We start from the raw sequence: 26,085 nt of genomic DNA on the forward strand, positions 1-26,085 counted from the left end.
GTTTTTTTCATCCTAACTTATCTCTCATGATTCTTGTCGGTGGGAAAGGAAATGTGAGTTAGGGGGAGAGAAGGCGGTTCTCTGGAAGAAAGGCTGGCGACTAAATAGAATGAAATAAAAATGCAGGCAAAAAAATGTAATCCTTCTCACCCGGGGCTAGAGTACAAACTTAGATTCCCTCAAAGTTTAAAAAAAAAAACCAACCAAACAAAAATCAGCCCAGAAAATAACTCTTCCAAATTCTTCCTCATGTAGAGATCTAGTTCTCCTAGACAATATCTCTCTCACACACACACACAAACCCCAAATGATTCCAGCTATACATGGGATTGAAGATCAGCACCACAATATTTATTTATTTATTTATTGTATTTGTACCCCGCCTATCTAGTCATTTTCAACCACTCTAGGCGGCTTTAGCATCCTGTAAAGGTGGTGGGCCCATCTGTTTCCTTGAGTGTCCATAAAGCAACTTTCCCGCCTCAGATGTCAAGGAACTGTGGCGATACCAAAGCATCACCTCCACAGATGTTCCAAAAATGCCCTTCTTTTATAAACAAGAGGTGATAAGCTTGGGATGTGGAAGCAGGCCACATTTTTACCTCAGGAGAGCCTGAAAGGCATCTTCGGCCATCTTTTGCTACCTCAGGGAGGGCGGGAAGAACCTCCTTCCCAGTCTTTCCCACCCCATAAAAAGATCCGTCTGCCTGGAAGATGACATCCCTGTTGTTTTTAACACAACGCTGTGAACGAGACGACCACAAAGGGCCGGAACTGTTCTCCCGATTGGTCTTCCCAAAAGGAGAAACAGAGTTTGTGGCAAAGAGCTGTTAATTTAGCACACAGGGGAGGATCCATTGTTTTAGACCAGGCATGGGGAGTATGAGGTACTCCATGAGGTACTCTAGACGTTACAGGTCCCTCGATGTGGTTGTCCCTCCACCACAGGCTTTACTGGGTCCGAACGACTGGAGGTTCAGCTCAGCACGGCGTGGAGGGCCGCCTACTTCACACTCATGCCGTTAAATCAGGAAAAACGTGGCCTTCCCCATGTTGATGGACTACGTGTCCCATCACCTCAACCTGTGTAGCCAATAGTGAAGAATCCTGAGAGTTGTAGTCAACACTGTCTGGAAAGCTGCAGTTTGCCCACCTTTGCTTTAAGTGCTAATATGTCTTCATCATCATCAACATCATCATGATCAGAGATGTTGCCGCCGTCTGGTTATCTAAATAACCAGAGTGGTTGCAATGACCAGATAGGCGGGGTATAATAAATAAATAAATAAATAAATAAATAAATAAATAAATAAATAAATAGATAGATAGATAGATAGATAGATATCATCAAAGGATTCCAGTGAGCGCTGATTCGCTATAAACTAATCCTTCCCCTTGGTTCCTGTCTTCTTCTGGGCCCAATAATGTATCAGCTTCCAGCTTTCCTTTACAAAGTCTCTTGGTGGATCTCGTAGTGCCTCTGAAAGCATGTCTAGTTCTGATTTTAAAATATATATTTCACTCCGCCTTTCCCCTTTAAAAAAAGGACCTCTTGAGGCGGCTTACATCGTTAAAAGGCAAGATTTAATGCTGACAACGGTAAGTGGACCGATACTAAAAAGGATCAGACAAAATACCACAATTAAAACACGGTCAGGAACAGCCGCACCAAAACACATTCAAAGCAGTAAGGAACAACCATCCATTAAAAAAAATCTACTTGGCAGCCATTCACTCAGGGAAAACACCTTCCAGCATTTTTCTGTGCCCTCAACCCTCTCTCTCCCGGAGGCTGAGTGGACGGCTATAGTTCTGGGGACATTTAGCTGCCTTGTCTCCAATCCATCTTTTGTTCAGGCGATGTGCTCAGAGGTCTCTGGCCTGAAGCAGGCAACCCCAGCCTCATCTCCACCGAGGACTTCAAAAAACAGCCGGGCAAAAGAGAGCCGCCTCGGATTTCAGCATTGTGAGTGACTGCTGATGGATGGCTAGAATAGCCCAGGGCTCCTCCAGGGTGTCGGATGGTCTGGGCGGCTGGACACCATCTGGCCTGCTGAGGCACTTCAAACAGTGCACAAGATGCACCCTAAGGCTTTGTATTTGGTGGGTTTTTTTCCCATCCCTGTGGAACATAAGCCCTTGCTTGTCCCACCTTCACACGGGAAGAGGGAGGAGGAATGAGACGGTTCTCTCCAACCTCACAAGAGGACGCGATTCTTTTCCATGCCACAAAGATGACCGTAGGGGAGTACAGCGTTGGTTGGTTCATGGCCAGTTGCCTTTGTCACTGGACCGGTTTTCTTGAAAGGCATTTGGGAATACTTCAAGTTACAGGAAGCAAGAGTTTGGCTGAATATCTGGGAAAAACTTCTTAATTGTTACAGCAGTATGACAACGGAACCCATAACCTCGGGAAGTGATGAGCAGTCCAGCACTAGAGACATTTAAGAAATTTACCATTTATCAGAAATACTTTGATTTGGATTCCTGATGGAGCGTTGGTTGGTTGGTTGGTTGGTTGGTTGGTTGGTTGGTTGGTTGGTTGGTTGGTTGGTTGGTTGGTTGGTTGGTTGGTTGGTTGGTTGGTTGGTTGGTTGGTTGGTTGGTTGGTTGGTTGGTTGGTTGGTTGGTGGATGGATGGATGGATGGATGGATGGATGGATGGATGGATGGATGGATGGATGGATGGATGGATGGATGGATGGATGGATGGATGGATGGATGGATGGATGGATGGATGGATGGATGGATGGATTTAATGTGTACTGTGATGCTCAGGAAGGAGGACATTCAACCTTCACCCCAAGACCAATTCTCTAATTTAGATCACTGCCTGCCGCCCCCCCAAGGTTGGGAGCAGGGGCAAAAATATACAGACCCCATGCATCACATTTGGAAGGCAATGGGAGTGATGCGTTAGGAAAGGCGAGGTTTGATCAACAAGACTACCATTTGTGATTTTGAGTTCGCTGAAGGATGTAAAGCATCCGTGGAATTCACTGAGGAAGAGTTCTCTGAATCACTGGCATTTAGAAATATTTATTTGCTTCTCCTGTAAGGCAAATCTGCCTTGAAGCTGTTGACAATTCAGGATTTAATTTTAGGCCTAGAGCTAATTGAACAGCACTGAAGTGCATTGAAATACGTTGCTTTTCAAACACTGGGTCTCCTCTACCAGATGTTTTGACTGTGTGGGATCAGCTGTGGAATAAGAAAGCTATAAATCTATATCTTGAAGCATGTGCAGAGTGCTTTTCTTCTGTGCCTGATTCTTATGCTTCTGGAATAAAGTTGAGAGAAGTCAAATAGTCTGGCTCGGTTGCCTCATTATCATGTGCCAAATGAGAAAATCTCTCTCTCTCTCTCTCTCTCTCTCTCTCTCTCTCTCTCTCTCTCTGTCTCTCTCTCTCTCTCTCTGTGTGTGTATGTGTGTGTGTAAATTCTCCAGATCTATGAGATAATAAGATTTTTGTTGTTGTCGATGATGACCTCAGATTCCTGGGATTGATTTTATGTATTTCTGTAAACATGCAAAATTTTCGTGGCAGCCTCGTTGCATAGATGATTGGACAGTGAAAGCCCAGGGAGGATTATTGTCGTCTTTCAGATCAATCAGACAGTGTCTGTCTGAACGTGCTGTGTATGCTTAGCCTTGCAAAAGGAGAAATATCTTAGACTATGCAAACTCTTCCAGTTGCAGGCGTGAAAAAGTGCTTCGTGTCTTACTCTTGCTCTGGAGAGGGAACTTGGGAAGGTGCTGAGCAAACCTCTCAATGCATGGAGCCAGTCTGTCTCCGTCAAGGAATAAGATGCTGGCCAGGTTTCTTTGCATCCTTAGATCTGAGTCCAAAGCAGGACTGCTCCTCCTGGCACATCTCTTGTTCAGGACCATCCCAAGAATAGAAGATAGCGTCTCATTCTATTCCATGTATGAAGCTTGACTTTCGAGCGGCAGAGGCTCGGTCATTCGAGGGGAAGGATGGGACAAAACCCTTCCCTGCCTCCTTAGGCCAATGGTCCTCAACCTTGGGCCTCCAGATGTTATAGAACTACAACTCTCAGAAGCCTTCGCCACCACCTCTGCTAGCCAGGATTTCTGGGAGTTGAAGTCCAAGAACATCTGGAGGCCCAAGGTTGAGGACCACTGCCTTAGGCAACAGGCTAGCCGAGGAGGTCCAACGTTCTGCCCCCCACCGGCCCGAGGCAACCATCTTGCTGGGCCGAACAGCCATAATCTTAGGACGGCAGAGCTAGAAGGGACCCTGTAGATCGTGAAATCCAGCCCCTGCGAAGGAGTCCCACTGGGGGAATCAAACTCCCAACCACTGGCTCCACCACCAGAGACCTCGACCACCAAGCACTCCAGCAGGACCAATCCTTCCGCTCTTTCCAGATCCTACGCAGCTCCTCTGTGGGGCAGGGGGTGAGCCCCGGAGGCCTCCTCCCTCCCCGCATGCTTTCCCACAGCCTCAGTTCTCTCTCACACACGTTCGCCCCAGACGCCCTGGTTAAACTGGAGCAGCAGCTGAAGCATTGGGTGGGGTGGGGGGGGAGAGAGAGAGATTTGAACAGGGACCAAGATCTGATTACTCGAGGATGCCTCGGGCCGGATCTTTTACATGTGGCGGCTGGAGTGGATAATAAAGCAGTTACTGTCTTGGCCCCCCACCCCAAGGGGAAACATTTGAGGCAAATGACATAGATACAATATCACCCAGAGATAAAACACGCCAAACAATTAGATGGGAGAGATTGGAGGCCTCGGGGTGGGGGGGTGGGGGGAGCAAAACCAAATGCCTCCTCTGGTTTCCTCTTCGCGGCCGGTGGGAAACCGAGCGGTTCATTCCCTTGCTTCTTTTCCTTTCCCCATAGTTTTGTTAAAAGCTGAACTAGAAAAAGTGCTTATTATTATTATTAAACCCCTTAAATCTTGAGGACTAGCGCCTCCAAAAAATAGCATTTTAAAGTTCTGTTCTTCAGAGTCCGAAATGAGGACCAAACACCGATTAGCATCCGAGGGAACCCTCCTATCATGACCGAGTTTTATTATTTAGTATTTTGGGCCGCCGTCGTGTGAGTATTCCTGTAAGGTTCACGTAACTTATGACCGCTAATTAACAAAAGGCTGGGGTGAATCGCAATTGGACTGAGCAGGGACACAACCAAGCCCTCCACGGCAATAGCTTATTTATATTTATTTATTTATTTGACTTATATACTGCCCATCTGGCAGCCGAGGCCACTCGCAGTGGTTGAGGTCTCTGGCTGTGGAGGTTGGGAGTTCGATTCCCCCACGGGGCCTCCTTGAACAGGGGCTGGATTGGATGATCCTATGGAGTCCCTTTCACCTCTGCAGTCCTAAAATTATAATTATCAAAATTCTGACCATAGCAAGGTATGAAAGATGACTTCTGAAATGAATCCATTCGCCTTCCAATATTTTTTCCCCAACAAGAAACAGAAAACAAAACAAAAGCAAAAAGACGGGCCACCTTACAGACTAACTGCTATACTTTAATGCAAGCTTTTGTAGAACGTGGTCCACTTCTTCGGACCTATGAATACAGAGACTCTAACTCACATGCCTGAAGAAGTGGACCATGTTGCCTGAAAGTTTGCAAAAGTCTTTAAGGTGTTGCCCTGTCTTCTATTTTATTTTATTTTTTTGCTTTCATTTTTGAGTGTCTTGTTGAACTGCTTGTACAGACGAACTTCGAAAACAACAATCCTTTTTGTTTTCCTTTTACATGTTGAAACAGAGTAGCCCAGTTACTTCCTTGAACTCTTCTGCAAGAGTAATTGTTAACCGTTTCTAACAACAGCAATCTTGCTTGCGTCATCTTGATGATGGATTGATTGGATAGGATGTCCCATCCCCACAAAAACTTAACCAAGTTTTCCCCCTCCCTTTAATTAACAGGCACTTTGATCAGGTTTACAATCTTAGATTCCCCCTTTCTCCCCTTTGTTCTTAACTTATATTAGCTTAAGTTGAAACGGATGTTCCCAGCCGTATCCCACACAACCATACCCTGTATAGTTATGATTTGCTATAACACGCAAATGAAGAACTCGCATTCTTGTGAGTTCTTCTAGGTATAAAATGAAACCTTTGAGGGACTTGTTTGGTCTTGGATAGGCAATCAGGATCCATTGGCTTTACAAAACACCAGTTGCAAATGAACAATGTGCTGGAGCCGGATTGTGGATGGGGATGAACATAACTGGTTGGATACTTTTGAGGAGCGTAACTCTGCGGATTGTCTAGGGTTGCCAAGTGTTAAAAAAAGTGCTAAAGTTTCTGGGAATTGCTGTGCTTCCCCAGGTGAGCGGAGAAATCTCAGTGAGAAGGGCCTGAGAGGTGGAGGAAACTTGGTTTTTTTAAGTCCTCTGGTTTTAAAGCAATGGCTCCCCACCTTGGGTCCCCAGATCATACTGGACTCAAACTCCCAGAAGCCTTCGCCCTTCGCTCTGCTGGCCGGGATTTCTGGGAGTTGCAGTTCAAGGACACCTGGGGGACCCGCGTTTGGGAAGCACTGGCACATGTATATGTCCCCATATCTATCAGTCTGCAAAGAGAGAAGGGGGAGTTCGCAAATCAGCTGATCTCATGCATCGTTTCCTTTTCTCCGTCTCTAGCTCTCAAGAGATCCTTTGACGTTGACGATCCCGAGGAGGAACTGGCTTTCTCCCCAGCCGGGTTGCCCCTGAAGTCCAGCACGCCTGGCATCATCCAAGCCCCTGCCAGTGCAGAGGGGAGAAGAGGGGGCGGCCCGATCCTGCCCAGTTTCCAGTCCCGGATCAGCCTGAGCTCTAGCACCAGCCCGTCTCACAGCCCCGTCCTCAAGACAAGGGTCGGCAGCAGTCTTTCTTTCAACCGGGGCACCGCCCTTTCTCCAAGAGCCAATGGGAACCACCTCGCCAGGGTCTCCTCCTTCCAAACGCGGCTGAACCCCAATGGGTATTCGTCGTCCTTGGGGCCCGGCAGTGACAACGAAAGTCTTCATAGCTCCTCTTCCAGCTTGGAGTGCGCGACGTCCGCGAAAGGCCCTTCCACTCCTGCCCGGCCTTCGGAGATCCCGGGAATGGCAACCCCTGAGCTTCCGAGTTCGGTTTTGAAGAAGTTCTCTTCGCACAGCGACGTCTTCTACACCGAGGGAGATCAGCCCATCCGGCAGGTCTCCAAAGCCGCCGTCAATCACAGCTCGCTGCCTTCGCTGGACCTCCACATTGCCGAAGACCACGGGCTCGGCCTTCCTCTCTGCTCCGCCCTGGGCACCGACCCGGCCATCACCTGGCGGTCCAGAGATCAGAACTGTCTCTCGCCCCTGCCGAAGACCGCCATGTTCCTGAAGAAGGAAGCGCTCGTCCCACCCCTGGAGGTGGGCGAGTTGGACAGCATGACTTTTCCCGCCCTGGCCTCAAGACAGACAGCCAAGTTGCAGAAATTCCCTGTCAGCTTTGACAGATGGATCCAGAAGCCTCCGGAATCTGTCCCGCCATCAGAAATGCCCAGTTCTGCATCCACATCTTTATCTGAGGTGCAACTCCAGGTCAACCCGGGCGCCAACCTCAGCCTTTCTCAGCAATGCCCAGAAATTCGGAGAGAAGATAAAACTGTTGCCGAGGAAGGCGCTCCTCCGTTACCCTCTTCCAGAAGCTTTTCAGGAGAGGCAGGAGAGAAGAATCCGGCATCTCCCGCTCAGGGTGCGACCCTCGGGCTTGTGCCCTCACCTCTTGGACAACCGGCCGCCGCGACTCCGCTAGCCAGCCCAGCCTCGTCCGTCCGGAAGGAAAGCAGCCGGGTCCTGAGTGAGAGGACCCACTCCGTTTCCCATCCAGAAGTGCCCAAAGTTCAGACTCTGGTGCCCCCTTCCCACCCCAGAGAGGATCCACTTGGAAGAGTGGCGAGGTCTCTGCAGGTCTCCTGCGAGAAAGATGATTCTCAAAGCAGGGGTTCATCGACGGAAGGTAAGCGCAGCCTGCTCCCCAAACGTCACTGCCAATAAAACCACCAAATTCCTTTCCCAGCGAAATGTTTTCAGGAGCGTGGAGAGAAGTCGAAACTTAGAGTTTCCACCAAGTTTCATATCCCTGGACATCTTTCCTTCCACGTGGCGGGGCGGGGGGGGGGGGTCACATAAAACCCTTTAATGCCCGGTGGCTTCTCTCTGAGATCAAAGCCACGGCCATTAATGCTGCCCATTCTGACTTGCTTTTCCCAGAGATGGAACTCTTTACCTTTTTTTTTGGAGTTCAAGTCCCAGTATCCCCTGACTATAGCCTGCTTTAGATTGGAGTGCAGCTCCTAAAATCCCCCCCCCCAATGCTGGTGGGGGAATTCTCGGAAAAGTAGCATGCCCCGCCTCTTGGGTTTTCCTCTCATTCGAATCGTGAGACGTTGAGGCGATTTCGTTGTGATTTTGCCTCCTCTGGTGAACCACAATGCCAAGTGCCACACTTTTTTTGAGTGTTCTGCCACCAGTGCAAATAACGCCGGTGAAATTCGGTGGTTTTCTGGAGCCCTGGGGAGGTTCGGGGGGGGGGTTGCAGCGGCCCCAGAACGTGGCTGCCCCAATTGAGTCTATTTGTTGTCATGAGATTTGAATCGTGAACTTCCTGGTTCCGGACTTGATGTCCTAGATAAGGGGGTTATGGGGGGAAAGCCTGTCTTGGCCGATTTGCCCAAGGGAGGGCCAGCAGTGTGTTTGTGAAACCCCCTCCCCTATAAAGGCCAACCCACGGTTAGCCTTAGTGGTCTGGATGGCTCTGTAGGTGTGCTTTGGGTTGGGAGTCAGGGGCCGGGCATTTGGTCCCTCCCTGTGCTTTTTGGGAGAGAGACCCATAAAGATCACCCAAAACATGTCTGGATGGTGGGGGTCAATGTGCCCGGCAACCTTGTTGGGCTGTTGCGCAAGCCCCAGAGCGCCCCCTGAAAGAGAGAGTGGAAGTCCACTTCTGAGACCTCATTCAACCCAAAAAGCTGTGGAATGGTTGCCATGAGCTGGATTTTACTCGGTGACCCGTGGCTATTATGATAGCTGCTGATGATGGCAGGAGTGGTTTCTCCCTGGAAGTCCCCAGAATGCCTCAGACCTCGAGTCGCTGCAGGGCATTGTGGGTAATTGAAATGCTTCTCCTCGGAGGGTTTGTTCATGGGGATTTCCCCAACACTTCAGGGCAGGTGGGGGATCCACGGAGGGAATTACAGTACAGCAAAATGCTGTGGAGGAAAATAGGTGGTCTCCAGGAGCCGTTCCACTTCCGCCCATGTACGCTTTGTGGGTCTAAATGCGTTGGGGATGGGCTGCCCGTGTACAAAGGGCACTCTGCACATGCTCGGAGGTTCTTCTGTTTCTCTCCGGAGCCTCACAATTAGGCTGTCACCACATTTTTTGCTTTTTTATTATTTAGGGTTTTAGTTTTTGCCAGGGGATGCCTGCTCAGACCAGCGCAGCTACTTCTTTGAGAACTGTCCCTTTGGGTGGACGTTTCTCTGCCGATACGAAGCGTCTGCTAAGCCTTTCTCTCCTCCTCTTTCTCTCTCTGCCTCCGGATTCATCGCCCTTCGTTTCTGCTCATAGTTTTCTGATGAGGTAGACCTTCTCAAGTTTGCGGTCTGGATATCTGAGGACGTTTAACTCTCCAGAACTTCCTCATATTTGTGGCATCAAGATGACAAAGTCGTCCTCTGTTTCGGTTCCTTCTTCCCACCCCCCTTCCTTGCCCATGGCCGGGCAACCCTTTCTCTTGGGGTTTGGTATGTGCCAGGCCCCTCCTGATGGAGGGGTCAAGAGGACAAGGGAAGAACCCAGCTGAATCCGTCCCGTTTCTTCAAATGGATACTCAGATGCCTTTCAGAATCTGGCACAACCTGACTGCATAGAATAACAACTTCCTTGTAATTCAATAAATGTCTGTCATGCGTCTCGTTCCTATCACTTGCATATATTACTTCCCAGAACTTAAAGGAAACTAAACAAGGCGTTTTCGTCCTGCTTCATCCTGCCCAATGCTTCAAATGTTTGGAGTTTCTGAAAAACTTGCACGCTGCCTTTAGTACGTTTGTCAAGGAAGGATCGTTCTGGACCGGAGCGACTATCAATCTATTCGGCACGAACCAATAGTCCTTTCACTGCCCCTGCCTTCAAAGAGAGTCCCGCCTCTCTGCTCTGTGTCTTTTTCCCTCTCTGGAGTCTGTTCAGGTCTGTTATTGAAAGCGGCCATGTCGGTCAGGTTTTCTGTTCGATCTGTTCAACAGGACGTTATGAAACCTTTTGCTCTTTCTCCTAGTAATGTCTCAGAGTGAGTTATGGAGACTGGAGCGGCCTGTTGATGAGAAAAAAAGGGGTGGGCTAATCTGAGGAACTTGAAGCTAATTCTCCTCTGCGTATCCCTGCACTTCTGCTGTGCAGCGAGAGGGGCCTAACCCCCAAATCCAAAAACTCTGAAACATCAAACACCCTTGATCTTTCTTCCCACTTCCTTAAGGTTGCCCCCTTTTTTTTACGTGTAACTCAACCACACGTTTGCTACTCAAGCTGGCTCCGACGTATGTTTCTCTCCTCTCTTCCCCCTCACCACCTCCCACGGACCACTCCTTAACTTTCTTGACTCCCCTCCTTTCCTTGGCCGTGGGACAAATTCTGAAGGCTTTCTGGCAAGAGTCCTACCTCTCCTCCCTGCAATCAGAGGAGATGGCAGGGGACCAAAGTTAATTTTACAAAAAGAAAGAAAGACGTCTCACACCTACCAAAGTGACGAAAGACACAGCTGTGTAATCACTCGAAGGGGAGGTGGGCGGTGGGAGGGGTAAAGGTGGGATTCTGTTCTCTCGAAGGAATGGTCTCTTCTAGCACGTTCTTTGCATGGATCTGGAGCAGTCTCTCTCTCTCATAAACACACACACACACACACACACACCACCTATCGAAAGCCATGCTTCTTCTCCGACCCCCTTCGGGAGAGACCGTAGAAGATGATGGATTTCTTGTCTTTAAAAGATGCTTACCCCGCCTTTCTTCTTAAAAAGGACCCAAGGCTGCTTACGCCATTCAAAGGACAATATTTAAAAGCTAAAAAACAGGAAGTATACAAATATTTTAAAAAATTAAACGAGTGTTCTATTTAAAACGGCAAATAAAACTGACACGTGAAACCGATGGAAAAGCAACAGAGCACAACCAGCCAATTGGATTGGATTGAGGTGTGAGCGCACCACCTGGGATCCAATGGGCTGACTCTACAGGTTTGGGATGTAATCATATTAATAATAAGAATTTATTGCGGTCAGTGGACCAGAAGGTTTGGGATGTCTGGGGCTGGCGTGCGTAACACCAACGGTCCAGGGCTGTAACTCAGGCAGAGCAACTGAGGCTTTGCGCCAGGAGACCCAAAATTTGGGGAAGATCAAAACGGAGAGGTGAATCTATTGGTGAATGCTAGGAAAATCCAAAACAACGTCTCCCGGCCCTACAAACTTCCCCTTTTTCCTTCCTGAAAGCCCCAGCTTCCTCTTTTGTTTGAGAGGCGCTTGATTCACCTTGGCAAACTTCCTGCCAGTCGATGACATCCATGCCTTTATAGAGCGAGTGGGAGACAATCCAACTTAAAATGCCAGAGTTGCTAGTTATAGCCCTTCCCAGGGTCGTTTCTTGTGCAGCTGGACAACTTTCTTCTATACTATTTGCAAAGAGATTTTATACCAGCCTTTCCCAAACTGGGATCCTCCAGATGAATTTGTTGGAGTTTCACTCACAGGCTACCTGTGGTTCAAGGGACTGGAAGGGATCTTTCCGGGCTGGGGTGACTGTCAATCTATCCAGCACTCACCAATCATTTCTTCCCACCTCTGAATTCAAAGACAGCCCCGCCTCTCTGCTGAGTGTTCTTTTCCCCTCTCTTTATTTTGTGGAAGGTCGTGTTGTTACTTTGCTGTTGATCTGTTCGGAACGGCAAATAATGGGACGTTTTTATTCGTTCTCTTACCAAGTCTCAGAGCGGGTTATTGAGACTGAGAGGGTTCGTTAATGAGAAAAGGAGTGGACAGTCTTGAGAACCTGTTGCTATTCTCTTTTGTGAGTTGCTGTGAACTTCTGCTGCGCAGTACGAAGAATTTTACCAGACATTCGAAACTCTGCAGCAGTTGTAATCCAAAGAAGCGACATTTCCACACTCTGTGTGTGAGCGGCTACCTTATCTAGCAGTGGTAGGCTTTGTCGCTGTGTACAGGAATGAAGACTCAGATCTGTGGCTGAACTAAAGACATCAGCTCCCCCCTGTTTATGTTTCTCTGTACCAAGCTGTCTATTTTACCTAATTATACCTCTGCCTGTCAAGGTGACTCTTCTGCTTCCCTTCTTATTGTGATTTCCGCCGGGACGCTTATAGAATACTTCAAGGGCTAGCAGTCTAAACAGAAGTCCATCTGGCCCGTAGGAGCAAACCTCAGCCTTCCCTCCTCCGTGTAAGGGCCACGTAGCAGCTCTGTCGAGAGAGGCTAGTTCTTCCCGTATGGCTCACTGCCACTCTTCGGACCTCATCTTGACTCCCCGGTTGCCAGAGGAATGAATGGAAGATCCATCACGAGTCAATGTCTGAGGTGGCCACCCAAGACATTTGGCTGCCTGAGGCAAGGGACAAGATGGCCCTGTCCTTCAGGAAGCCAAATGGATTGACCGTTAAATCTTTCTTCAGCACTGAAAAAGAAACAGGGTCTTTCATGGCACTGAGGACAAAGGGCTATCTGAGGGGGATGCCAGGCACTGCCCCTCACATTCAGGATATGAGGGGAAAAAACACAGCATGCTGTTCTTCTTAATTGACATTATTGAGTGACGTCTCATGGAACATGAAGCAACACAGGACTTTAAAGAAAGAGTGAGCCACATGTGGTCTGCACCACCATCAACAATCCCCTCCCATTTTTACTGTCTTTTTTTGGGGGGTGGGAAATGCCATAAAAATTTCCCTTCAGCCCTCCCAGGAACATGGGGGTCAATTTTGCCGTGTTTTGAGGGACACCTTTCACTCTGCTGTCCACATCCCTCAATAGATTTTAATCTTTTTCTAACATATTTGTTGGGCCACTAGAGGGCAGCAGAGAGCTTTTTCACTTAAAACACCTATTTTGTAAGGAAAAAAAAAATAGAATTACGGTGACGGCAGCAGGTAAAACACCCCAGGGTGAGGTGTGTGCAGCCTCTGGACTTCTGAAGGTTGTTTCATCTGTCTTTAAAGAAATATAAAAATTAATAAAAGACACCCAGATTTCTCCTGGTCTAAGAGAAGACCAGTGGTCATGCTTGCAGGAATTATATTCTTGATGTAGTCTTAAAAGTAGCTTTCTTTGGGTTCAACTACTTCTTCCCCCAAACTGATAACATGCCCTTCCAGTCCCCCCCTACAAGGCCTGGTCGGCACCGCGTCAAATGCCCTCCTATAGAGACAGAACATAATAACTATTGATCTCTTTCCCCTTTTTAATAGAAAGTTCCTCTATTTCACTATTCAAAAAATTAAAGAAACAACAACAAGACAAAGCCATCTAAATATAAAGCCTCTTCCCTGGTAGGAACAGAAATGTACAGCCGATCAAATAAGCGAGGGACAATTCATGGCTGAGGTTTCATGGGGCAATCACGGGGCAATCACGAGGCTGTTTATTATTTTCCTGTTTATCGTTACCTCAGAGTCTCTTCCCTTCAGCTCTCGGACAACTTGGTGTCTGTGAGCAGAAAAATAGTGCAGAGGGGGAAATGTAGAGAGGGAGTCTGAGGTGAGGGGGAAAGGGTTAGTAATTGTACTGTAAATGAAATAGGGACTCTGGAGTCCCAGAAGAGAAAAATGAAGCGACTAAAAGTTGGTTGTGAAGGAAAGGCAAGAGGCTGGACAGAATTCGACACGTGTGAAGAGTTGTGTCTCTCAAGGAACAAAACGGGTGTGGGAGCCAGACGCCTCTCGTACGCATTCCCCTAAGCCTATTATAACCGTCTGCGAGAGACACCCTGATTAAACCTACACCAGCAATTAAATCTTCATTAATTGAGCACAGTGCCAAGATTACTCCTTCTCTGCTGGGGAAATAAAGCGTCTCAAATTAGTGCCTGTCTATAGGGACCGGTTAACCTGCCACGTTCTCTCTTAATGCATAGCCTTTGAACGAAGTCCACGGCTTGCCTCGTGGAGCCGCTCTCCTTTCACGGAGGCTGTGCTTTTAATAACCGATCGGTCCGTGTGGCCTCTTTCTCCTCACAGACCTCCATTTGCAAGGGATCTTGAGGCAGAGCTACAGGTTACCTCAGGAAACGCAGGTCCCCGGCCCTCCGTTTCCTGAATATTTCAATTTTCTATCTCTTTAAGTGTTTACTCCGATCTATCCTTCCAGACAGGTGAATGCCTGACAATGAGCATCAAAAATATTTGTTTGTTGAAACTAGAGATGGCGCGAACCAGAAAACAGACAAATTCGGCTGATTCGGGGCTAACCACGAACCACAAAAAAAAAAGAATAATGGAGGAGGCCGGGGTGGCAGGACCCAGGTAGGGAGGCGATGTGGGAAGAGGGCATGTGGGCATCCCCTTTTGCCGATCAAAACAAAGCTCTGACGGGGGGGGGGGAAGTTCGGTAAAACGAGATTCCCTGAACTGGTTCGTGATTCGTCAGGTTTTCTGGTTCGTGGTTCGGTTCGTGCCCATCTCTGCTTGAAACCTTTCCAGGCTGCCCTTCCACTGTCAGGTTTGCAAAAGGAGAGCGCGAAAATAACCGCCACCACTCTGTACCTGCAAATACAAACACGCAGAGTTCGGTGCAGGTTTGGAGGGGAGGCTTTGCCTGTTGAATTCCAGCCTACCACACAACGGTTAAATGCACATTGTTTCTCGTAGCTATTGCCCCACCTACCGGAATGGTAGGACTCTACTTCCGTAGAGTTTGGTGGCTGTGTGTTGACGGTGTACATCACGTGGATGTTAATTTCCAGGTTTTGCCAGATTGCCAAGAGGAGAGACAGATTTCCTTCTTCCTGTCAATCACGGTCGGGTGAGAACTGTCAGCGTTAATGCTGTTGTTAGGAACTCCGCTGCAAGGAAAGGACTTGATAAATTGGGAAATTACGCCCCCGCCAACGCTCGTTATGCTGTGGGATTCCACAGATTACCTGTTAATCATTATCTCCAGAGAACAAGAGGCTGTAAATAAATCTCCATGATTTGATGGGATGATAATGGAAGGGAACGTGACTTACAAAGTCATGGAAATGCTTATTTTCTTGACTGGCTGGCAGGCTTTGGGACGACTTCGGGGAAGCGTTTTTCAACACTAGCATGATTTATGCCTCTGCTTCAAGAAGTACAGATCGCGACATGCCCTGTTGAATTCAACAAGGCTGTTCACTCCCTAGTAGAAGGATCATAGGGGCCAGAGCTTTTATGAGTCTCTCTCTACTGCACGCCATTGGGGTGCAACTTTCGGTATTATGTCGTGCCAGGCCTTGTTGGACAGAAAACCTTCTGAACTGGTCAACGAGTGCTCCTCCTCCCACTGCTTTGATGGTCCTTTCTCTTCTGCTGCACCCTCTTTCATCCTCTCCTCTAGCATTTCATAAAGAAATGGTCCCCAACCTTGGGCCTCCAGATATTCTTGGTCTTCAACTCCCAGAAATCTTGGCCAGCAGAGGTAGTGGTGAAGGCTTCTGGGAGTTGTAGTTCAAGAACATCTGGAGGTCTGAGGTTGGGGGCCACTGGTGTAGTGGATAGAGCGATGGCCTAGGAGTCTGGAGAGCGGAGTTGGAATCTCCGCTCAGCCATGGAAATTCGCCAGAGGAGTGGAATTGCTAAAACCACTCCTTAAATATCTCACTTACCTTATCATAGAATCATGGAATCGTTGAATTATTTAACCTGCCAAGAGAGGTTTAAAAAAAAAAAACGCTGCACTCTAAGAGTCTCCTGGAGGTGCTATTTTTGCTTGAAAGAAGGGATGTAGGGATGCATGTAATTTTTATGGTACTCCTGACGTTTGGAAGAAAGTGTGTGGGGCATCTTAGGACTTCTTGGAATCCCAGAATCATGGAGTTGGAAGGGGCCTCTGAGGCCATCAAGTCCAACCCCTGGCCAAGACAGCCATCCAAATCAAAGCACATCGGACAGAGGGTGGTCCAATTTTGTCTGGAAGGCCTCCGGCATTGGAGCGCATCCTAAAATCACATTTGCCCTCTTTTTTTGCAGCCACGTCATCCTGTTGCGCTCCTATTTGGCTTTTGATCTACAACAAACGTAGATTGAAAGCCTTTTTCGGGTCACGATGAGTCGGTCGCAACTTGATGGCACGTATCTCATGAGCTAAAACTGCTCTACCTCTGTCCTGGATAACAATGGTGTAACTACCCTTATTTTTGGCACCCGGTGCTTGGCCCACCCATCGGATCAGCTCAGGTCTTGCCAGATCCGTCAACAGGGGGAGAGAAGGCGCCAATAGGGATGGCTGTCAAGATCTAAGCAGCCAATCGCTACCCTGGTTCCATCTTGAGCCCACCTGTTTTACAGTGGCGCCTCGCTAGACAGTTACCCCGCATGACAGTTTTTTCGCTAGACATCGACTTTTTATGATCGCTATAGCGATTTGCAAAACAGTGTCTTGTGAAGCTTAGGTCCCGAAAACACCCGTTTTGCGAGCATGGGGGGAGCTATCAAAATAGTTGTCTAGCGAAAATCGGTTTGCGAAGCAGGGACCAAACATTGTCCAGCGAAATTCCCCCATAGGAATCACTGTTTTGCGAATCGCAATAACAATCGCAAAAAATTAATGTCTAGTGAAAAAACTGTCATGCGGGGTAACTGTCTAGCGAGACACCAGTGTAGTGCTTGGTCCACATACAGCTGAAGCCTGCCTTGTAGGATTTTGTGTATAACCTTGCCAGGACTCTCTGGGCTACAGCATTTAGTGTCCACATGCTAGGTTTATTTGCACGGATCATGGAGACAAGATGCAGCCTTTTTCCAACCCAAGACATAACATCTAGAAAAGGCCAGCCCTACCCTTAGGTACGCTGAGGTCTTCACCATGAACAGCAAATGCCGGGGCAGGGAGAAGGTCTTTGACCTGAGAACGTTCCCTGCGAACTGTCCTGCACTCCTTAAGCTACCTGCTGATCCTCTAAGTGCAGCTACTTTTTGGATTACGAATTCCCAGAATCCCCCAGCTAACATGATGGGTTGAGAATTCAGAGAGATGCAATCCAAGAAAATGCTGTTTAAATGATTTCTGTGTTGTATATTGAGTTGGATACACAGCCCGGTTTGGTTTGCCCGGCTGCAGAATTCTAATGTGTGGCCTGAATGATGCAGATTTCTAATCAATTCTGTTGCCGGGGGGGGGGGGGGCAGAGGGTGTTGAATTTGGTTCAGCACCTTCCTGTAAAGTTCAGACTTCAACCTGGAGCAGATTCACCACACGGCCTGCCCTGAACCTGCAACCATCAATCCCGCCCTGATTCTAACCAATGGCATAAGTGTGGTTTTCAGTGAGTGACACTCAACAAAAAGCCCTTTATATGTTGTTGAGACCGCTCCAAAAGAGGTCTACGGGGGGCTGAAGCCCAGGCCATCTCGCTTTAAGAGGAAAAGCCAGTGTGACCCCCCTCCCCAATGAAAGATTCCGAATGACCGTTGCCTTCAAACTCCATCTTGGGAATAACCTCTTGAGCGTCTCCTCTGCCGTTTGGGGGAAAACGATTGACGGGAGTCTCTGTTTGGGGGGAAGGAGGGTAAAAACCCTACAAGGAACGTGGCATAAAACTAAAAAAGGTAGGCATCTGGATATACATACATATGGTCCAGGAACAAAACAAAAAAACCCACCTCGGTATATATTTTGGAAGCAGTGAAAGACAGTTAGGAGGCTAAGAGAAGAGTGAGAGGAGGGCCCACATCAGAGAGGGAACAGCCCAACATGTGGTCCTGGTTTAGCTCACCAAGCCCAGAAGACTCAGATCCCTCCCCGTTGTGGGCTGTTCTGCTAGTTTTCTACATGCAGGGTGTTTGTCTTGAATAAGGGAGCTATGAAAGTTGGCATCAGAAGGGCTAGAAGTCTACCCTTCAAGGCTGTCTGCCCCACGTGGATCCCCCTACAATGGTACATCACTAGACGATGATAATCCGTTCCACTGAAATCGCTGTTTAGCGAAATCATCATCTAGCAAAAAGCATTTCCCCATTGGAATGCATTGAAACCTGTTTAATGCGTTCCAATGGGGAAGAATCGTCATTGTCTAGCGAAGATCGGCCATAGGAAAGCCGCTTTACGAACCGCCGATCAGCTGTTTAACTAGCTGTCTTGTGAAGCTTAGGTCCCGAAAACACCTGTTTTGCGAGCGCGGAGGGAGCTGTCAAAATCGTTGTCCAGCGAAAATCGGTTTGCGAAGCAGGGACCAAACATTGTCCAGCGAAATTCCCCCATTGGAATCACTGTTTTGCGAATTGCTATAGCGATCTCAAAAAGTCAATGTCTAGCGAAAAAAACTGTCATGCGGGGTAATTGTCTAGTGAGGCACCGCTGTATTTGTGCCCTCCATGAAGACCAAAAAGTCTGACTCTCGGTCGCTGGGAGCGTCCCGTCCCCAACGACGTCCAACCCTCTTCTCGTTGTTTTCCCTAGTCAACGCCTTTCTACAGCTCAGCACTCTTGAGCGGAACAGGAAACCACAGGAAACGCCAAGTCATTTGAGCCAGGCCCCAGGGGTGGCCCTGGGATCGAACACATGACAAGCCCGCCTGTATTTTTTATTTATTTATTTTTTGTCCTTCTGGACACCTCCGGGCGCCGGGCTATCATTGTTGTTGATGTTTCTGGACCACGAACGCTGGTCGTCAAGAAGAGACGTTGCTTCTGCAGGAGGTTGGCCTAAAATGAGGTGACTTCCAACTACTCTGATGTAAGTCTTCTACAAAGCTTTGGGCTGTGCTTGGCTGACAGGCAGTCTTTGTAAATGTGGGAGGCTGCCTCTGTCCCTAGCTGCTGGATAGCTCAGGGGTTTAGATCACCAGTGGTTGAGAGTTCGATTTTCCCACTATGCCTTCCTTGACCGCGGCTGGACTGGATGACCCCTGGGGGGCCCTTTTTGAGATTATGACTTTGTTTTCTCGCCACCCTGTTCTGCAGTTGCCCACTGGTGGGTGAAACAAGGGTGTGGGGGTTTGAGGGGGGACATGGGCAAAATAATTCTGACGGACCTTCCTCTTGGCTGGTCAGAGTCATCGGATTTAACCGGCGTTTGTGGTCACGGAGGTGGCCACGATGGTGGTAGAAGCAGAAAGGAGGGCTGCGGTAGATGACACGAATCTTCTGTTTTCATTTTCAAGGAAGGAACCGCCGTTTGTCTGTTAGAACAAGCCAGCAAAGAGTCTTGTGGCACCCCAAACACAGAATGAGTTTTGTTTTGATCCAGGAGATGGGCTATGAGCCACCCTTAACATTCTCCTTCTGAATGAAGTCCAGCTTTCTCAGGGCAGACTACAGTTTGGACAAGTTACTTTTTTTTTGGACTACGACTCCAGAAAAGTTGCAGTCCAAAGAAAAGAGAAGAAAAGAAATGCATCTCTCCACTGTCACAAATTCATCTGGAAGAAAAGAAAAAAAATCATGATGTAATCATGAGATGTCAAAACGACCCTTGCCGTAAAGCCTTTTGTTGGGCTTCCTGCATGTTCAAATCTAATGCAATCCTGTTTTTTTTGTTTTGCAGTCTAATGCAATCCTCTTTTCAGAAACTGGCTTAAAATTTGATCCATGGTAGATTGGGGGGTGGAGGGCTTAGAACAATTTTTTAAAATTGCAAAGCAAAAACACCATGCATTTTTTAAATTTTTATTTTATTCTTTTTGCTTCCTATGATGACATACTTAACAGGGACGACCCTCCTTTTTTTCCCCCCTTGCACCCCCAAATCTGGCCTGTTTCTCGTCCCGTCCCCTCCCTTTCAAATCCAGATGGGGAAAATCACTTGGGAGGGGGATACTCAGTGGGATGTTTGCCCACCCAGTGGGGGCAAACTTCTGAAAAGGCTGCTGTTTTCTGGAAAGAGAGAGGGGATCCGAAGAAAGAGGAGGGGGCGTGAGAGAGGGGCAGGGAAGGATGATTGCCATTCTGGTCATGTGTTCCAGGCAGCCTGGCTGGTTCTCTTGTCTCTCTCTCTCTCTCTTTCTGTCTCCCTCTTGTTTGATCCCCATAGGGGAGCAGACAAAGGGGAGGGCCCTCCTTCTGTAGCACTGGAAGAGAGATGAGGGTGATGATGTTGAGCTGAAGGTGGAGGACGGAGGATGTTCGCTACGCTGCTCCCATGATAGAACTGGGCCCCCGAGGGGACCCTTGATTGGTCTCCCAATAGCCTGAGAGAAGGAAGAGGTAGGACCTGGACTAGAGATTATTTTTTTGGGGGGGAGGGTGTATTTCGGGGAGAGAATGCCTACCAAGGAGCAGTGGGCTGGACCGTGGCACACAAAGGGAGCTCAAGAAAAAACGAGGCCAGAGGATGCTGGATCCGGCCGCTTCCTTTGTCTCCACGTCCGGACACACCCCCTACCTGCTCCACAGGGGTGCATTTTCTTTTTGGCATTCTGCAAGCAATGGGGATTTTTGTTCTTGTCGTCCGCCGTCGTTCCCGGACGAAGCCAAGAGGGTGAATGGTGCAGGACCATCGTGGGGCGGGCAGGAGCATCTCCATGGGGGCACTTAACAGCATCCGTGTGTGCAAGGTTGACGGTGGTGGTTGCATGCGCCTTGGCCATGCTCAGGCCCAACTAGATCAATTGATGGGGTTGGCCAAGCATCCTTGAGTCTAAAGGTCTCCATAGAGCCCATCTCTCCCGGGACGTCCTTGATACCGTGTTCATATGGAACGGATGCGTGTAGCAGAGCGATCTGCAGTCGGAGCTTTCAGGGACCGGCGCTCCTGGGGAACGAGATCCTTTTTCTCTCTGTTCTAAAGGTCTTTCCCCTCTTCCTAGCGTCTGATCAGATGGCTCGCTCTCTGCCCTTCTGGACAATTCATTCTCAGCCTGACTTCTTTTTCTTTATTCTGCAACAACCCTCTCTAGAAAACCTGTTGTCGTTTTTAAAAAATGTTCCTTGCAGAAGGCTTTTGCGGTTGGGGGAAAGGGTTGTTCCTGCCCTGGCAGGGGCGGGCTGACAAGCTGCTTCCCCCCCATCTTTGCACGTGGGCAAAGAGAGTCATTTAGTCCATGCTGCACCGTGAGCCAGTGGCGGAGGGGGAACGCCTTGAAACTCAGTGTTTCTCAAAGCGAGGTCAGTGCTTTTCAGAGCAAAAAGCTCCCTCTGTCTAGAAATGTAGCAAGCTCAAGATAATATGGGGGGTCATAAATAGTACTAAATGTTACCTCTTTTTTGGGGGGGACTACAGTGCACAGTATCTCCTAGCTGGCCATGCTGGTGAGAGAAATCTTGTAGTGGCCACAAAAGTATAGTTTCTCCCCCATCTCTATTTTGAGCTTAACTTTATACTTGAAATATGCCATATTTTGAAAGAGCAATTTTTAAAATTACACACCCACAAACTGGTGAGTGGAACTGAAGGTTCCTCCGTATATATTAAAGTCCATCTCTAAAGAAACCTAGCATCTCAGGGAGAAGAGAAGGTTATAAGGCTTTGTCCCTGACATGCTAGCCTTCTCTCTGCAGGGAGTATTGGCTGATGTGATTCAGTTCATACACACATTTACCCGCTAGGCTGGCTGCTTAGCGTATCATCAAAGGCAAGAATCTATGGTGTAACAATAACTGATTAATCAAGAACCTATGGGGAAAATTGGTTGTATGAAACTGGCATGTGTGAATATGAATGTGTGCTGGGGAAAAAGTAGACACCAGTGCTAGAATGGTTGGTTGGTTGGTTGGTTGGTTGGTTGGTTGGTTGGTTGGTTGGTTGGTTGGTTGGTTGGTTGGTTGGTTGGTTGGTTGGTTGGTTGGTTGGTTGGTTGGTTGGTTGGTTGGTTGGTTTGATTGGTGGGTTGGTTGATTGATTGATTGATTGATTGATTGATTGATTGATTGATTGATTGATTGATTGATTGATTGATTGAATTTATACCCTGCCCATCTAGTGAACTGACTACTCTAGGCGGCTAACAACATGTAATATAAACAATTTAAAATATAAGAACAAGGTAACGCATCAATAGACAGAACTCAAGATGGAATAGTATAGAAGTGAAGCAGGAATATAGTACCTCTCGAGATCTTGAAAAGTAGTCCTACAAAGGAAGGGTAGAATCTGTTCTCAGTCATCCCGCATCATGCCATAATGGGCTCTGGTGACAGGAAACCAGTTTTTTGCTGAATATCGGGGGGGAAAAACACTTCCTAACTGTTAGAGCAGTATGACAATGGAACTAATGGCCTCAGGAGGAGGTGAGTGCTCCAAAGCCGGTGGCCTTCAAGAGAATATTGGACAACCCTCTGTCCAATGTGCTTGGATTTGGATTCCTGCCTTGAGCAAGTGGGGCTGGACCCGATGGTCTTAGAGACCCCTTCCAACTCCAGGATTCTGTGATCATGAGGAAGAGCAAACTGACAAACTGTTTGCTTGGCTCTTCTGCAACTTACGTCCTGCTGACTGTTAGAGGGAAGGGGTAGCCAAGAAATTACAGTATTACTTGTTGCCTTTTCATGGTGACACCCCAAACTTACTGCCTGAGGAATCCCTTGGCTTATGGTAGGGCCGGCCCCGAGCAAGGTAAAGGTGGGCCTCACGGCTGTATCAGAGGGAGAAATGAGGAGAGGGTTTGCACGTTGTAGAAGCGCACGGCTGTTGAATGGTTATCTGTGTTTCTGTGCCTGATCCCTGCCAAGGACATGCGTGCACCATGATAAAACTGGGTATAATTAGGCTATCCGACTCTAAATCCCAGAATCCCCTACCCAGTATGGCCAATGGATGGGGATTTCAGGACTTGTTGCTCAAAAAGGTTATGGTTCTAGATCTGGTGACGTTCAGGAGGCGCAAGTCTCCACGATGCGCACAGAGAATTGCCCCAATGCAGCCCCATCCCTGCTGCCACCGGCCCTTCTGCAGTGGCTGATTGCCCCTTGCCACCCTGTGCCCCATCTTGGCCAGTTCGCTTAAAGGCCCAATCGCTCTTTGAACGGCCGTCAAAATGAGTTACTCCTTTTCTGGAGGGATGATAAATGGGCTCCCGAGTTTTCCTTTGAACTTTTGAGGACCTCTCCAAGGTGCTGAGTCCCATCCTCAAAGGAGGTTCAGTACCTTGGACAGCTCAGACAGCATTCCGAGGAAAACCAGGCACAGGCTCATTGACCCCGAGGAACTGGAGTTACCAGCTTACAGGGCTGTTGGCAGAGTGATTCCTGGGGGTTGTAGTCCAAAAAAAGAACTCTTCCATGCTCTAGTTTGCCATTTTTGCTTCAATTGACCTTTGCTGAATATGTCCGGGGGTCTGCTTAGGTGAAGCAGACAAGCAAGAAGGAGTTGAGGAAGGCGCCGATTGGCCAACAACTGTGTTGTGGTCCCTTCTTGTGCATCAGTCACCTGGTTTGTGGCATGGAAGGGAATTCACTTATTAAACTTCCCACCACAACCATATGTTTCCTCCACTCGTATGTCACTAGAGCAACGTCAAAACAAGAACTTTAAACAGTGTCTCCCACACGGTGCCAAGCACAGACGGATCCCAGTGCCTTCCCCCTCCACCCAGAGGGAACATTGTGTGAGAAAGTCTGTAAATCGCCTCATCCCACCTGCCTATGTTTTGCTTTCTCTCTTCATATTGGTTTGCGAAAATTCTCCCAGTCCTTCCTTTCTTGCACTGAAATTTCTGCATATTTTAATGCATTTTTAACTCATGCCAAATGATTGACCGATTTAGTTCGTGCAAGTATTTATTTATGCACCTCAAAGGCTCCCTAAGGTGTCTTTTTGTGCCTAATTTTTCCCCCAGCTGCTTATTTTTTTTCAGTGTTCTGAGTTCTAATTCTGCACAGCCTTTAGGGCCCAACAGTATTTCTCCACAACCATTCATTATGTTGTTGTTGGTGGTGTTTTTTTTCCCCTGCCTTGGAACATGTGGAAACGTCATTTGTGCAGAGACGCTCAAGACCCTGAAATTCTTTTCAATGCTGGGCCGTGGGAGAAAGCTGGCCTATAAATAAAACAAACAAACAAATAAATAAACTCTTCCATGTAAACAAGATGGAGGTGGCGTTCCCGGGAAACAGGCATGTTGCTGTCTGTTTCGCCCCCTTCTATACCGAGGGACGAAAAGCAAAATGCTCTAGGAAGCCAGGAGGGTTGGGCATTCCAGTGGGCCAGATTCAGCTCACTGGCTGCTAGTTGCTGACCCTCCTAGCCATAAAGTTCCAGGTGTCTGCTTACACTGGTGTCCGTTGCATTTTGGCAGGTGACATTCCAACATGCCCCATGCCTGCAACTCAAGGTTAAATTAGTCCCAAGCTACACTTCTAGGAGAAAGCAATATACTCTGTGCCTAGAAAGCTCTGGAAGGGGTTACCATAAAACTGACTTAATGGCACACTATGATGATGATGAAACACCAGGCACAGTCAATCAAAATTATAAAAATATTGAGTGCCATTACATAACAGATACAAGTTTTAACCAAAAACCAAACTATCTGTTAAACATTTGGTGCAGTGTGTGTGCTGTTCCAAATATTGCCGTTTTTATAGCTCTGATGATGTGATTTCTGAGACCTGCAACTGCTTATAGTACTGCTTGAAATTTCTTCATCTTATTCCCAAAGCCCCAGTGACTACGGGGACCACTGAAATGTGTTTCTTCCCGAGGTGAGATGTTTCGATGGCCAGGTCTCTGTACTTTTGTTAGTTTTTCCAATTCTTTATTTTCAACTCCGGCATCTCCTGGAATTGCAATGTCAATGATCCCAGACCTTTCTTTGTTCGATTACTACTATGTCTGGTGTGTTATGTTCAAGGTGTCTGTTGGTTTGGATTATGATGATTATTGCTAGCTTAAAAACTTCTGTTTGGAGAGAAATAGGAACTGCTGTGCAGAAATACAAGCAGCTGTTCCGGAGTCCTGCGGTAGCAGATGCTCCTTTTGCTGAATACTTCCCCATTTCGTTTCTGGATTTGTGGCTGTCTTTCTGAGAAAGAAAATACCGGAATTCCCCTCACCAAATGCAAGGTCAGCTCCCGTTCCACCAGGGACTGTAAGACGAGCATGCATACATGCATGCATGCATGCATGCATGCATACATACATACATACATACATACATACATACATACATACATACATACATACATACATACATACATACAGTGGTGCCTCGCTATAGCGAAACATCGCTGAACGGATCAAAAAAAATCATTGGAACACATTAAACATCGTTTAATGCGTTCCAAATGGGCCGAAAACTCACCCTTCAGCGATATTCCAGGATGGCCGGCAGCCATTTTCGCGCCCTCCCCTCACTTAACGAGGGCGCGAAAACGCTGCGCGCGGCCATTTCGGGGCTTCCGGTGGCCATTTTGTCCGCCGAACAGCTGATCGTCGGGCTTCGTTTTGCGAAGATCGGTAAGCGAAACGCTTGCCGATCTTCGCAAAGCGAGTTTCGCCCTATCTAAACAACGTTGAGCGATCGCATTAGTGATCCCAAAAAAGGGATCGCTATGCGATTTCATCATTGTACGGTGTGCTCGTTAAGCGAGGCACCACTGTACATACTTTCCCAATCTCCAGGGCAGTCCAATTAGCCATAGCCTGAGGTGTTCACACTAAGGACAGATTTTGGGAGAGAGAGAAAAAAAATCCCACCTTTCTGGATTACCGTTCCCATAACCCCCTTAACCAATAAGGTCAGGAATCGATGTGTCATTCATATACATTAGAGGTAACATATATTGGAGGTATCTGAGAGTAGATGTACTTTCTGTCTTTCTGTCTGTGCGCCAAGCCTCAGAAAGGGTTGCACTAACACAGTGGTGTGTGTGTGTGTGTGTGTGTATGTGTGTGTGTGTGTGTGTGTGTGTGTGTGTGCGTGCAGGATTTCTTGTTCCCTTGGCCCGAAGTC

The 26,085-nt window shown here is 47.9% G+C and overlaps 1 protein-coding gene across 3 annotated transcripts in view; it reads left to right on the plus strand.

Moving 5' to 3' along the window:
- The window catches only part of SEPTIN12 (septin 12), a 77,005-nt gene that overhangs the window by 15,695 nt on the left and 35,225 nt on the right, over nucleotides 1-26,085 (plus strand). Inside the window, exon 2 of one of the 3 annotated variants that reach the window (XM_020808595.3) lies at nucleotides 6,640-7,971. In XM_020808595.3, coding sequence (XP_020664254.3) covers nucleotides 6,640-7,971 — 1,332 coding nt within the window. Of the gene's footprint in view, nucleotides 1-6,639; nucleotides 7,972-18,708; nucleotides 18,933-19,239; nucleotides 20,402-26,085 lie in introns of those variants that run through there. The other 2 variants (XM_020808596.3, XM_072982739.2) reach the window with 2 other exon arrangements.

Source organism: Pogona vitticeps, chromosome 13 (genome assembly GCF_051106095.1).
Source record: "Pogona vitticeps strain Pit_001003342236 chromosome 13, PviZW2.1, whole genome shotgun sequence".
Classification (NCBI taxonomy): domain Eukaryota; kingdom Metazoa; phylum Chordata; class Lepidosauria; order Squamata; family Agamidae; genus Pogona; species Pogona vitticeps.